Genomic DNA, 15,583 nt, shown 5'->3' with positions numbered 1-15,583 from the left:
CAGATGTTACTGCTTGATTTTTACATATGCTCATCCTCCCTAAATATCCTCCATAGGCAGATTAGTGACATGTGGAGTGGATAAATGGACAAGGAGATGGGTCTAGACCATGAGGTTCAAGAGTTGAGAGGGCGAGTACAAATCCTAACTGTAGCCAGGGTTCAGTGCTACTTCTGATACTGATGAATGCCTTTAGTGACCCAATTGGACAGGATGCACCCTCAGCAATGCTGAATTAGGGGAGAGCAGTTGATAGTGCAGGGCTTTTATTTTCTATAACACAGACAAATTATAGAAATTATTTAAAATTCCTATAAAGAAACAGAAAACTAACAACCACTTCTCCTACCTAATGATGTCCATGGCCTGATAGATGATTTCAGATTGGTCCACTCCAATCACTTTCTTGGCACCTGCTTTGGCAGCAAACATGGAGAGTATTCCAGTTCCACAGCCAACATCCAAAACCACCTGAAAGGAATAAATGAAAGCAAAACAATCTTATTTTCCTTGCTATGATTTTTCTACATTTCTTTTGACATCAGTGAGGTATCATATTCCAACAGAAGGCATGAAGTCTTAATGTTACATGCAGAGATATCCAAGTCAAAAGTGCAATTCTAACTTCTCATTCTACCACCTTTTCTAAGAACACAGTGAAGCCCACTAACTCCAGCTGCAGATTAACCCAGTCACATGGGAAACAAACTAGCAAGCAATTACCTGGGAAACACCTAAAATGTTACATGAAGAAGAGAACAAAGAAATTATAGCCTGAGCAATTTTAATCACTGAATCACTAATAACTGAACTTAGCACTGGCACTGAGAAAACATATTCTAGTTTAATTAAAAGTCTATTCAGAAACTTTATTCAGGTATCCTCTGCCAGACATGGCCAAAGTGCCTCAAAACAGCTATGGCTCAAGACGACTAAATTTTAAAATGGTCACTGACAGTTTTAACACCTGGTTCTGTCTAGCACTATTTATAATCAAAATAGAGCGAAAAAAAAAGCATTTAAGATGGAATCCCTACAGTTTTAATGAAAGAGTAAATTCCACCACTACAGCTGGAAAAAGTACTCTCAGCATAGTAGGAGCCATGAAAATGTCTGGGTTTTTGTATATCACATATCAGCTACTACAGGAAGACCGAAAAGTTAAAAAATGTGAAGCAACTAAGAAAAGAGTACTGAATTTATGACTAAGTAGAGTTGAGCTGCCAGCAGTTTTAAGCTTCACAAAGATTTTATCAAATAGCCTTTTTCAGGCCTTGCTATCATAACAGTGTATTTCTTCTAACTGCTGGAAACTTCTCAACAGCTAAAAGCCTAATGAATGTGTTCCAGTACATTTTTAAGTTGAGTTCCAGGCTTGATGTTTTCACAGAATTACTGGGGCTGAAAGGCATCTCTGGAGATTCTGAGCATTGGCCTGATCATCAATGGTCTTACTGTTAAGAATCATATCTAATATAGCTAAGCTTTACTAATGGTGTTAAAAAACTCTAAGCATTAAACACAAAAAAGTTCTGAAGTCTAAAAATCAAATACTATGTAGAGCCACTCATATATATCATGTACACCATTTAAGCATGAACAGAATCAGAACTGTAAAGACAAAACTTACTTTCCCATACATAAGACCTAAACATGAGAGTAAGTACAATGTACAATGCACTTAAGTTAACAAGAACACTGAGTCAGAATTACCAGTCATAACAAGAATTTATTAGAAAGGAAAACAGATTTTACTGTCTTTTCTCCTCACAGCACAGAGTGCTGTAAAATGTACCTTCACAGCTTTCATTATATTAAACATTTTTCCAAAGAAGACATCAAATTTCTCACTAATCAATCCCATATTTGAGAACTATAACCCCATTTTACAAAATATTTCAAGGCAATAATGCACCCTGCTGCTGATACACTTTTCAACTTATCAGCTACTGATCACTCTTGCTTTGGCACAACAAAACCTTGCATTTCACCTGACAAAGACCAGCAAAGCAAATACTGGAATACTCCATAACTCAGGTTTGCCTGCCTTACTTGTATACAATTCTATACATTCGGATGATGGATATAGAACAATGATCCTGAAGCCAGCATGAATAAAACCAGCTATTCATTCTTAGCAGTACAGTGTAAGGGAGCTGCTGCTGTGGTGGTCTGGGAAGCAGTGACTGAAGAATTGACTGTCACCTGTCTCGGTAGAGCCAGTTACAACTTGGAAACAGACTAAAAAACATCAGTATGATGACCTTTAACAGCTGCTTTTGTAAAAGGAAGGGAAGTTGTGAATAGAGTTACTCGTTCCACCTACAACTCTTTTGCAGCTATGTTTCAAAAGGAGACAACTCTACAACTCAGAAGTTAGGTGAGATCATGTTATGGCTACAGAAATCCCTAAACTGAACCTACTGGAGACAGGAATAAAAAATAAAAGTCAATATTCTTGCAGCTGCTGAACTTTCACACCCTCTAACATCACCTATTCTAACACTACATCTATGGTAGTTAACAAAATCACTGAGCCATGCCACTTGGAAATCAGAGACAAAAATAAGCCACTCTGAAAGAATCATCTTGATGTACAGTTTCATGAAAGAGAGCAATCATCACAAATTGGAAAAAAATAAAAACAGACACCACTTTGGACAGCTGCCCCGGTCACTTAAAAACCCAGATGGAACTCATCTAGCCTTAGGCAGGGGGACTGGATAGAAAAAGAGGCACTGGAGAGAAAATATACAAGCTGGAATACATGTTAGGAATTTAAAGACACAGTGATCAGCAATTAGCCTAAGGACAAGGGTCTACAGCCCACACATTCTTGCAGCGATCACATATGGCCTCTCACCGAAGACCTGAAGCAGCTGGACTGGCGACCACAACAGACTGCAGCTTCACATCCTCTGCAGTCTAAGCGAAACCAATATCCTACTTTCAGTGACAGAAAAAATTACTTTAAACTCAGAAAAAAAGGAGGCCAGGGACTTTGGCCAATTAAATTAATTTAATCAATGAACTCTTAGTAGAACAGTGGTTTAAAAGCTTTCATTCCCCAAATTTAGCACTGATGCTTGCCTCAGACTTCAGCCTTACAACAAAAACTAAGCATAGCAACAGTGCTTTACTAAGTTATTTTTCCACCCAAAAATACTCTTATTGTAAAATGGACCGCACTTCCTTTTACTGAGTACACCCACCTTCATTACTCCTGCCAGGTAATCTGAATTGTCCTATTCTCATCTCAAATACATTTGACAAGTTGAAAACAAAGGCAGCAAGCAGCATTCATTCAAGTTTTAATAATTTCTTTTGAAAGCTGACACAGAACAAACAAATTGGCTGGTTCTGAATATAATATGCATAATAAACAAACCTAGATACTCTGTTATCATCTATCACCATGCAATCACACCTCTTTAGTATCCTAAAGGTTAGGATACAGACTTGCATCAAAAGGGAGTACAAAAATTCAGTTCTTTGAACAAGCTCCTTCCAAAACACCTCACAATTGTTCCTTCAGAAAAAAACAAAAAGCATAAGTATGTACTTTCCAGGGAGGAATACCTTATGGGAATTCTAGGAAATACAGCACCAGACTTTTTATTAATTGTGATTAAAATTTAAGGGAAAACAGCCTTTGGAATTTTCACTCATTAGTATGGTTCTGAGAGCATTATACAATACATTAAGTTAAGCAAAGTATCCCACACAGCTCTTTCAGCAGAAGTCTGTAACACATGTCACTTCAAAGCCAGGTTTCTGCAGAAAACTCCATTTATTCTCCATAACAGTGTACCAACAGAAAGCTACATCATTTGGCCAGGCACACAAGCTAAGCAGGGCACTGGTCACATGGATGGAGGATATTGGGAACTCAAAGCAATCAAGAGTCTGTCTTTGAGTTCAACCTCAACATACCATGATGGGTTTGGATACACCATTAATTTGAGTTAACCTTGACCAAAAACTGCTGTAAAAAACATGTTCAGAAATCAGTTTGTAGATGTTGTGATACTTGAGTTTTTCTCCAGAGAAGTTGAATGCTTTTACAACAGAGTAAGCACACATACTGCCTAAGCTGTTTCCTGAGCACATGTATCTACTGGGGCTGAAGCAACATTGACTGCAATAGTTACTCCATATTTTGTTTTGAATGTTCCCAGCGTGTCCATACAGCATAGGAGAAACACTATCAATCATAAAAAGCTACTGCTCCAAAAGGCCTCGCATTTTGAGTAACTTCAGATCAGTCTTACTTTGTGAAAACCCGCAGTTATTCATTTTAGGGGCACCTGTGAAACTAAATTTCTCTCAGGAAAGTTTTCTTTCCTTTATTGATTGTTCTGCTCCGTTAGACAAGCTGCCCACCTACGCAGTCACCTGCATCATTTAAGTAGCTGGTAGCGTAATTCTACACTTTTGCTTGTTCTCTCACTATAATCAAAGAGTTTAGAAATGTTTAGTAGAAACAGGCCTGTGACATGAATTGAGGTAAAAAAGGGAAGAAAACAATTTCCTTTTTTTTTTCATTTTTTCTGTAGTTGCAAATTGAAGGTAAGACATACAAAGAATAGGTCTTATCAAACACTGAAACACTTTCTGCCAGGACAGAAGTGTACCTCTCTCACATCTCCTACAAAGAAAGGCTTAGAGAGGATTGAGATTGTTCAGCCTGGAAAAGAGAAGGCTTTGGGATGACCTAATTGTTGCCTTCCAGTACCTGAAAAGAGACTAAAAGATGAAGAGAGACTCTTTACAAGGGCCTGGAGTGACAGAACAAGGGGGAATGCATTTAAATGAAAGAGAGTAGGCTTTGATAGGATACTAGGAAAAAATTCTACCCTGTGAGGGTGGTGAGGCTCCAGCACAGGTTGCCTAGAGAACGCGTGAATGCCTTATCCCTGAAAAAAAAAACATTCAAGGCCAGGCTGGATGAGGCTCTGAGCAACCTGGTCTAGTGGAAGCTGTCCCTAGCCACAGCAGAAGGGTTCAAACTGGATGATTCTGCAGGCCCCTTCCAACCCAAATTATCCTATGATTCTATAAGCTCAAAACACAACAAAGTCATCAGAAACAGCCAGCAGAAATAAAAAAGACAAGAAGAGGATTACTAGCATACTGGGGTCATAACCACTGTAAGATCCTATCAGTGAAATCCTTCCTCACTGCAAATGAAGTACCAGCTCATAGTTCCAAGCCCTTTAATAATAACCACCCAGTCTGGAGACACAAAACAGCACTAATTCAAAAAAATCAGTTCTACATGAATTCTTTCCCACCTCTAATTACACAGGGCTTCCAGGACATTTTTACTGTATCAGGCATAATCCTGATACTTAATCCTGGTAAAGAGCCCTCAGAGAGATTCCACCTAATATCCTCAGCAAGAGAGGCTCAACTTCACCCTGCCAAGATAATTAATGAACGCCCTGCCATGGCACACAGCACAATGACAATAGAGATCACCACTGCTCTTATCAGCAAGCTGCACCCTCCAGCAGCTCAACAGCTCTCTACCACCTAATAAAGCCAGAGCATATTAAATCAAATCCTGTGACTCTCCATTCCCAGAGCTACAGAGTAGCTATCCTGCAGGTTTTCTGCCATTTGAGACAAAATAAACCATAGAAATTACTGTACCTTCTGAGCAATTTTACCTACCTTGTCCTTGAAGATATGTGGGTTTTGATAGATGAAGTCACGATAGCTCTCCGTACGGACTTTATCCTATCAGTTAAAGAACAAAGCAGGTTCACTTTTTCTACTTGGGCACAGCATAAAATTCAAAAATGCTGAACAACTTGCTTTCCAACTTGGCCTGAGGATGATTTGCACATACTGCATTTAAATGGGCCCTGCAACCATAACACTTCTGTATAATAATATTGCAGAATTTACTGTGGTAAATGAAACCAGTTGCCTCAGCTGAAGGAAAGATAAGAAGCTGTTTAGTGGCTTCCTGATTCTGCCTTTTCTTTTGAATATTTCAAAGTTCTTAATACCAACCAGGTATTAATAATAATACTAATTAACTAACTTAATACTAACCAGGAACAGCAGTAATAGAGTGACAAAATTACACCGGCTTAAATAGAAAGCTCCTATACAACGGTGAAAATTAGAATCACAAGCTCATAAAATGTTTTATATCATTTTGTTCTCTGACACCTCTGTGACATGGAGATTTCTGTAAAAAAAATAATTTATGCATCAAATTAACTTGGTTTTATTTCTGAACAAGCTGCAAATTTGCAATCCTGATGACAAGCTAGTAGTCAAAGCTATATCGCCCATTTGATGGAAGTCCAACACAGTAACTAAGTCTTATTGAAATTCAACATGGCCAGAGAAGCTGGAATATTTTCACACCTAGAACAAAACATACATAGTATCTTAGTATATAAAAGCCTGCAGCATAACTCGGTTTACCAGCAAGGTAATCTATTAAAACACTGATTCGCTTGACATGCATCAGCAGGTACACAAATTGACAGACAAGTATAGGTTTTGGAGTTGCTGTTGCAGTTCAAGTGTTACAGACAAGTAAAAAAAACAACTCAGCAATTTTTTGTCTAGTGCAAATAAAGCTAAGTATAAAATCCTAGTACTTTTATTAAATCTAGGCAATTTTTCTACTACAGCAAGTTAAGAATTTCTAGAAACAACAGAGAAACAGAAATTTTCTACAGTGAAAAATATCAAAGTCTATTTTAATAAAAGAACAAGATCAAAACCAGTGACTGAGTACATTTTTATGATAATAAAAATTTTGGAGACAAAAAATTATTTTGAGCCTTGAAAATCCTAAAATCCAGCTTTAGGTATAAAAGTACTATCATGACCCTTTAAAACCATATTGGTTTGCTATGATGTTATATTCAGAGCAATTGGATTTTTAGTACTTCACTTCTACTGTAGTATATAATAGGATTTGATGGAAGGACCAAAAAGGTTTAAAAATAATCAATTGAGAAAGCAGGCAGCTGGAAAGCTTTCAGCCTTGCATCCTGCCCTCACATTGCTTCAGCCCTGCCCCAGCTCAATGCAGTTGCAGCCACAACCAGGCACTTTGGGTCTCTATTCACCAATCCCTTTCTCCCACTTGACATTGCCATGTAATGTTTTTTTGGCTTAAGTAAAATGGTAAAAAAATTTACCAAGATGACAACCAAGAAATTATCAAGCAAAAATGTAAGGAAATGCAAGGGAAACACCAGTCACTTGGCAATTGTGAAGTAACAATATTCTTGCTCAACCTTTGAAGTATTTGTAGAAAAAAAAACCCAAATTGATATTTTGTCAGACATATCACTATCAGACATAATGGAAAAAAGGGTTTCAAGACTGAACAGTTTCCGAAATGGGCTTACAACTCAGACAGAAAGACTGCTTTCTTAAAAATGTTCATGTAGTAAACCACTGTATTTATGTAAATATGGTAAACATGAGAAAAAAAATCAAAGTGAATGCCTAGCATAAAGAAAAAACTTCAATGTGTACACAATAAGGACAATCATTTTCCTATGTTTTGGAATGTCAAAAGTCTTCTTAAAAGCATTCCAACAAACATACCCTTCAATCAGTAACGTAAAATTTTGTACCAATCTCCTTGTGTGGAGATGCAGATTTACTGTAAACTTTTATTAGCCAACAGAAAGGATTCCTCATCCTATAGCCGACATTGTCTTAAATGATAGCTTTATACAGCTGCAAAACCAAAAAACTATCATTTTTATTTATTTTCAAGTTATACTTAAGTTATATTTCTACAGAACATACATTTCAGAAAACATTCTTCTACTTCTGCAGCCATCTCTGTGCTTCTGTAAAATCTCCCCTTAAAAATAACCTCACAGTTGAACTATTCTTAACACAGATTCATGTGTATTTCTGCATTGGGGCCACTAAATGATTTATGAAGCTGAAAGCTTTATATGCCAGCTGCAGGCACAAAGTCACCCCACAGCTCTGTATTCTGCCTTGACTTTAGACAGGAATTTTATTTATTTATGCCTTAAAATGATAAAACTGCTTGTAACTCTCACAACTGTGACATTTTCTCTGAAAGGAAGCATTAATACATTTTAATTTACAAGTTAATTTTAAGGTGTTGGGCTTTGTGCTTGTTTTTTCTTATTTTAAAGTCAAAAGGGTATACAAAGGTTTGCCTTTGTGAAGTTTTAAGCATCAATTTTTTTTTTATCTTTAGCATATGAAAGGGGCATACTCCAGCTCTTCCATGTCATCAGTACACTTAATCCTGCACAAGTAACAATTTCTGTTTACTGTTTAGTGCAAGAGAAAACCACAATATCTGAGAAACAGTCTTGCTTAACAAATTTCAATTATGAGGAAAATATAAAACTAAAGAAAAATATTCACTGCCTATACTATATTTATCCTTCATGTTTTAAACAAGCAGGAAAAAGCTGCTTTTGGCAAGGTAGGGCTGTGGTACAGGTATTGTAATATCAAGCATAACTGTAAATGATTTCATAGTGCTTCCCGCAAACAGAATGTATACAAAGGAAATAAAACTGAAAAATTTTCTCTCGGCCCAACTACCACCAAAAAACCTCTCCTGGACAGAAAGGGTTAAAAATGCAGCTGCTCTGCAGTATATTTAAGGGCACACAGCCCACTTCATTTCACCTCTCCTCTTTAGTCCTACTAAGATGCAGTGACGATGACTTTCTAACCTTTAGCATCTCTTCGTGTATCTCATAATGCCCATAGGAGCTGAAGTAAACTCCATCATCGTCCTCCTGAAGGTCTGCAATGGCACTGGATGACAAGCTGCTCCTGACATCTGTGTTCATCACAAAATCCTGAGCAAATTGTCTGTAACCAATTTGAAATATACCCTTGAGACGCGTTTATGGGACCACGAAAAGGAGGCGGGGGGGGAGGGGGGGGGGAGGGGGCGGGGGGGGAGGGCATGGGAGCAGGAAGGAATCCAGGGTCTGGGCAACAATGGGAGCAGCTGTAGGTGTGCACATCCTCCCTCTGCAGGCTCCCCGGGGCTGCTGCACTCCCTCCAGCACCCTCCTGCAAGCCCTTCTTTCTGCTTACAGCAAGCAACTATCAGCAGTGAAATACTGGGGGGTAGTTTCTATTTCTAAGGCAGAATTATCTATTTTGCACTTGCTGGTACAAAAGCCAGCACTGCACTGTCAAGGTGCTTCAGGTTGTGTAATGCAGATACGGACTCCATACAAGAAGCACAAACTGCAGCCCACACAACACTGGGTGACTACTGGAAGGGAGAATTAAGCATTTTAAAACTGAGGCATTTGGGTGAAAAGAAAACCAAGCTTAAAATTAGATTTATTACTTTAATTTCATGCTGTTTATTTTCCCTCCTCCCTCGTCTTGCATTCCCACAGCATGTAAAGAAAGGCTGAGAGAATTGGGATTGCTCAGACTGGAGAAAAGAAGCCTCCAGTGTGATCCCACTGTGCCCCTTAGTACCTAAAAGGGCTACAAGAAATAGGGAGAAGGAGTCTGGACAAGGACAAATGGCTTTTAAACTCAAACACAGTAGGTTTAGACTCGATATCAGGAAGAAATTTTTTACTGTGAGAGCAGTGAGGCTCTGGCACAGGTTGCCCAGATAAGCTGTGGATGTAAGGCCAGGCTGGATGGGGCTCTGAGCAACCTGGGACAGCGGAAGGTGTTTCTGCCCTGGCAAGGGGGGTTGGAACTGGATGAGCTTTAAGGTTCCTTCTAACTCAACCATTCCGTGATTCCATGTTCTCATTCCTCAAAGCAGGTTTGAAGACAAAATACACAATCAAGGGGTTTATAATGAAAACAGTATTAGACGTTAACAAGAAGATCATACTACACCCACAATGAAGTGAAAAATCAAACATATTTCAGCCAGACAATATTCTTTCAAGGTCTACAGTCCAACAGCAACAAAAGCTGCATCCTAGAGAACTCCAAAGTCATTGACACTCACCTGTAACAGCAATCATACTTTCTTAAATGGGAACTTCACATACAGAAATTGTAGGTAACAATCTCATTACCAATACCCTCCTTATAGAACAACAAAACCAAAAATACTATTTCACTCCTAACATTTCAAATACTTCCCTGCTCAACTAGTTTAGATAGGGAAGGGAATATAGTAAGGGATTTTGTATTGAAATTTTGTCAGTTTCAGAAACTTCAGAAACAGTCTAGATCTTATTTTTAATATAGCGCTTCACCACAGTACTTTGCATTTTCTTTACTTTTATACAAATAGCTACATGATACAATTTTAAACTTTCATAAAATGGATTCTATGACATCCAATTAAGTATAATTAGCACTGTGTGATATTTAAATGATTTGATTTAAAATTATTTAAGCCAGCAGTTCCTCTAATCTATGCACGCAACACAAGCACCAAAGAAACTCCAAAGACGGAGGGGCCCTGCTGTCTTTTTAATCAAGAAAAAAGATAAGTAAAAACAAAAGCCATCGAGGTGACAAATTAAAAAACTTAGTATAGACAAGCTGTACTCTTAAATCTCTTAAATTACAAGATCTGATTGATAGAAATGTTACTGTCATTGTTTCACAGAGGTTTACCTGAATGGAAGCAGATGATATTCTGTGGAATAACCTAAAGTACAAACCACTGAATTACAGCATTTAGACTACTACAGTGCAACTGGCTCATCTGTCCACAATTTAAAACTGTTCTGCTTCATCAGATCTACATCTGGCTATTTTTGCTGCCAGCCAATCCCTGCTGAATTGAAGAGGCTGCACTGAGAAAGAAAAATTAAAGACTCCCTCTTACAAGAGCAGATAACTTTATATACTAACTTAAAAAAAACAATCTGTAAGTCTCACTGAAGTTTAGAGAGCTCAAAAGAAATTGATGACCTGAGAAAGTTTTTTTTTGTGTTTTAAATGCAAATTAATGGAAGGCAAAAAGACACACAGAAAAATACCCCCAAGCTTTTGAAGCACATTGACAAATTTCTTTCATTCTTATTGTTTTTAATTATGATGAATTAATGCATAATGTACAGAAAAGCACTGTGTGCTGTAAAGTACAATTTACAAAATTCAAACTCACCTGAAGACAAAACTGATAATTTTTGACGTAAGTAATTGTTTACAACTGAGAGGATTTGAATGTATGAATATATTTTGGTGTACTTAGTTACCTGTAGCACCAGGTGTGTACTGTCAAAATGTACAACAAACCCTCAAATATATTTTGCAACACAAGGGTTTTTGCTGATTAACTTATCACACAAAAGAACATTAATTATTTTTCCAAGTCTCTTAAATATAATTTCTGTTCCTCATTGCCCAGTCCATGTGATCTTGAAATGGCATGTTTGTAGAGGATTTAAACAAAATTTATATTTCCATGTTATCCATGAGCATCATCAGTCCATATTTTGCAGACTTCAAGACTTAAAAGTAACTACGGGGATGTCCTGACTGTGATGCACTGAATATTCTTACTACCTTCATCTGATACTGAAAATAGAACTACCTGAATAAAGTTGTTTTATTAATTTTACTGAGAGTTTCTCCAAACTGTAACTGGGCTCTACTAACAACTACTCTTTGAAGCTAACTCTGAACATACCTGGAGTTCTGTATTTAATTTGTCAGTGTCTCTCTCTCTTCTCCAGTGTGTGCATCCTCAGTGTTTAAATTCCTATCTAAAGGACTAACAGAAAGGTGTCCCAAAAACAAAGAGTAGTCTGAAGGAAAATACGTGTTTCTGAGTGCTGAGCTTGCTTAGCTTTTCTAAGCATACTTTGCTCTTTCAACCTGTGCAGGTGTTAGTGCAGTTTTTATTGTGCATCTACAAGACGTTTACTAACAATCTACAACAGACAAGTCAAACCTACAGTCCCACCCCAAGGTTTATTCCATAGCTAAATTCTACTACTTCATTCAATTTCTATTGGTCTTTAGACATGAACATCTCATCTAAAACACATCAAATAAAAACACCCCAAAACTTCAGTTCAGAGACTTACTTCATTTTCTGAAGATCATCTTGTGCTCTAGCCAAGGCTGCTTCTGCAGCTCTGGCTCTGTGTTCTGCATGTTTTAATTGTTCAAGGAGCACCATGGTATCACTTAAACCATTAGAAGGCAAAACTTTTACAGGTTCACAAAGATCTTCTATGTCTGATGAAAGAGGGAGGAAAAAGAATACCTGCCAATCATGTATGGCTTCACAGCAGATCATAAACATCTCATACCATTTGTGTCTTTGGATGCTTTGCACAAGCTGGTTGCTTTACAAAAGGCACTGAATTTGACAGGGCTAACTACAGAACACAAGACCAGGCAAAAAAAGCCAATATGCTAGAAGCATGGTCTAAGTTAAGGCAAATAAATCCAGAATTCAGGCTTCCTTAAATACCAGTGTTTGATTATTTCTAGAAAAGACATTTGGTTTTGATATAATTAAATTAGATATAATTAGTACGTGGGCTTTCTCAGATACATACATCAATTGAGTAACAGTGACAATGCTTCACATGTCATGAACTTTGACAGTACCACATTCACCCCACAAAGCAGGAGTCATACTGAAGCAGTTATTTACCAAACTGAAGCAGGAGATCATCTTCCAGTTCTGGTTTCAAATACTCCTCTCCTTCCCAAGGCAGTGGACTGCTGAGAGAACTTAAATATTCTCCAGATGGTTTCTAGACAGGAGAAAAACATATAAGCTAAGTTTCTCTGAAAACACCAGCCCTTCAATTTCATTCAAGAAAACAAGGCAAAGACATGTTCTGTCACACAGTAAAATATGCAGGGCATTATTGAAGGAGCTTTATAAGAAAGCTGGGGAAAGCCCAGGCAACTCCAGGATCAAGGAATTCAGTGCAAGCAGTAATGCACAGCACACTAATAGATATTGAAGGATCTACTTGCAGGAATGAAGTTCACTCAGGTGTTTGCCTAATTGATGCCAAGATACTAATCCTGTCAGGTGTTCTTACATAAACAGTGCTGTAGGGACAAAAGTCAGAAACACCGTAGTCTCCTCTTTGCATCCAGTTAATACTTGGTTAGGAAAAGAGAAGTCAGTTTTGGGCTTCAGTTTTTGCCTTTCTGTGTTTACTCTACATAGTTATTCATTAAATAACTACCTGAGGATTTAAGATTTGAAGATTGAAGTAAAAAATACTTAATAAGGTAAGACGGTATTGAGTTTTAACCTATTAGAGAATAACGAAAGAACAAAGTCACAAGACACACAAGATATAGGAAAGCCTATCTTAAAACTGTAGGTTCTCATTAGCTTTCCTGACTCAGGTATCATTTTAGCAGAGTTTTAAGTTCTGTAACTTAAGGCATCAGATATTGTCCTTACTAAGTAGGGGTCTGGCCAGCTCACACTCTCAGGAAAGGCTTTTACACCAGGACACATGCAAGGACTGAGAAACTTCAGTTCTTGAGAAGTGAACCCTTTTCTGAAGTGAGACAGCAGAGTCAAAGGCCAAAAAAAACCTAATAAAATAAGATAATAATACACAGTATGGAGGCTTTGTGCAAATCACAATATCCTCTTCTGAAAACCTTCACATTAATTAAATATATTTAAAACAGCCTCATTTCTATATAAACCAATCAACAGTTACGTTAATTCCCATGATTTCTTTTTCTAAAACTACAATACAAAATCTCATGCAATTATTAGAAATGAGCAAACTGAAAGCACAGCACTATTCTCCAGAGTCAGAGCACAGAAGTAGTATGCAGCACACCTACCTTTAATCTGACAAAGTTTATTAGTTTAATGTATCCATAAAAATTGAGTCCTGAGAGGAAAAAAATAAAAAGGGAGAGAGCATTTGTATTACAGAGAAGACCACATGTTTTACAGTTATGTGAATACTAATTACCTGTTCAATTGATAACTGTTTCAAACTTCCTCTTGGGTACACATCACTATCTAGAGCAGCCTTCCTATCTTAAGTTTGCCATTTATGTTTTTCTTCACTATAGGACTAACCCAGGAAATTCTCACCCTCAGGGCAAATACATCTGCCACAAATTAAGACTGGAAGACATCCAACTGGGAATTATGAAGAGGGATTTCATTCATTTAGCAATGAAGTACATCAGCATAGCCAGTCTTATGTCCTACCAGCTACCTTGATGACATTTTAGGCTGTTGTGCTCCCTTGTTCATATTCTTAGCTTTCAGCTTAAAAGAAAGTAAACTGATGTTAGTCATCAAGAATATCTACCAATATTGATTTAAAATTCCCACCTTTGCAAGAGCACTGGTAGTTTAAATGTGTCCTCTCCCCAGGAACAGCAAAGATAAACCCAAAATACTTTTTCTTGGATTTTAGACAGAAAACAGACTATATATTATATATTGTAAGATCTACAATACATAATATAATATATCATATAATATATAATATATAATATATAATATATAATATATAATATATAATATATAATATATAATATATAATATATAATATATAATGGCAGCTTCAAGTGACAGCCAACCTTAAACTTGACTAAAAAGAATTTAACAGACACGGGAGGATAGCCTTCCTATGATCATCTGAAAGACACAAGCCATGGGCTTTGCTAAATACTGAGCCCATCAACAGCATCACTGGTCAGGCAAGAGCTCCCAGCAGATCAGATCAAACCAGATCAATCATGTAGTGTCTGGCTCAGGTCCATCAAGTAGGCAGTGAAGAATCAGCACATGCCAGCAGAGATCAATCTCACTTTTGTCACTAGCTGAGAGCTTTACCAGTAGAAAAAGCATGCAGGAAGCAGACAGCATAAAAAAATGTACAAGCATTTTTCTGCAATAGCTCATCTTATTCAATCTTGGAAGCTTCAGCTGCGAACCAGGAGATCAGACAGAAACAAATTAATATTTGCAACTTATTTTAAATGAGATACTCATACACAAAAAGAAATGACAAGTCATGAAAAAAACTTACCGTGTTTCTGGATCACATCACTAACATCAAACTGATGCTCTGTTTTGCAGTGGGAGAACACAGCTTCAGCAGAACTAAACGACCTGTAAATAACAAACTATTAAATATCCAATACTGACATATTAAGTTCTAACTTATTAGTGCTATATGCTCTCTTCCGACTTGTTCTTGACTCAGAACTCTGTTCTGTTCCGCACAATTCAGAACACATTTCCTGCCTTTGAGAAAGGATGACCAGGCACTGGCTTACATGCCTCAGAAAGAAGATTTTACCCTTCAAACATTTTGAAACAAAAGCCAATGAACAACAACAAAAAAATTTAACAGATCCTGTTAATTTCAAACACTCCCTGAGAGTAAAGCCTGCGTTAAACCTGAGAACCACATTAGCACAAGGTGAGTGGGGCAGCTTGATCTACTGCATCGAAATAAAAACCCTCATCTCGGTACTGGCGATGGGAAAAAGAGGAAAAAAAAAAAGAGAGAGAGAGAGAAGAGCCTTCACGCAGCTTCTGCAAGAGGGAAGGGGATTACCACGTTACTCCTTCCTTCAGTCTGAATCTAACACACCTTTGGCTCCACAGAGGCCGTGTACACGATCAATA

The 15,583-nt window shown here is 37.5% G+C and overlaps 1 protein-coding gene across 3 annotated transcripts in view; it reads right to left on the bottom strand.

The window, feature by feature from the left end:
• The window catches only part of PRMT3 (protein arginine methyltransferase 3), a 53,237-nt gene that overhangs the window by 37,366 nt on the left and 288 nt on the right, over window positions 1-15,583 (bottom strand). For all 3 annotated transcript variants that reach the window (XM_005531588.3, XM_014260257.2, XM_014260256.2), the window contains exons 2-8: window positions 14,979-15,061; window positions 13,771-13,820; window positions 12,599-12,701; window positions 12,021-12,174; window positions 8,715-8,856; window positions 5,677-5,742; window positions 350-471 (exon numbers count right to left, since the gene is read on the bottom strand). In XM_005531588.3, coding sequence (XP_005531645.2) covers window positions 350-471; window positions 5,677-5,742; window positions 8,715-8,856; window positions 12,021-12,174; window positions 12,599-12,701; window positions 13,771-13,820; window positions 14,979-15,061 — 720 coding nt within the window. The remainder of the gene's footprint in view (window positions 1-349; window positions 472-5,676; window positions 5,743-8,714; window positions 8,857-12,020; window positions 12,175-12,598; window positions 12,702-13,770; window positions 13,821-14,978; window positions 15,062-15,583) is intronic.

Source organism: Pseudopodoces humilis, chromosome 7 (assembly GCF_049639895.1).
Source record: "Pseudopodoces humilis isolate 2021_Gansu_Grassland_sample_001 chromosome 7, ASM4963989v1, whole genome shotgun sequence".
NCBI lineage: Eukaryota > Metazoa > Chordata > Aves > Passeriformes > Paridae > Pseudopodoces > Pseudopodoces humilis.
Note: the sequence above shows the minus strand (reverse complement) of the source record. Positions and strands in the feature narration are given on the sequence as shown.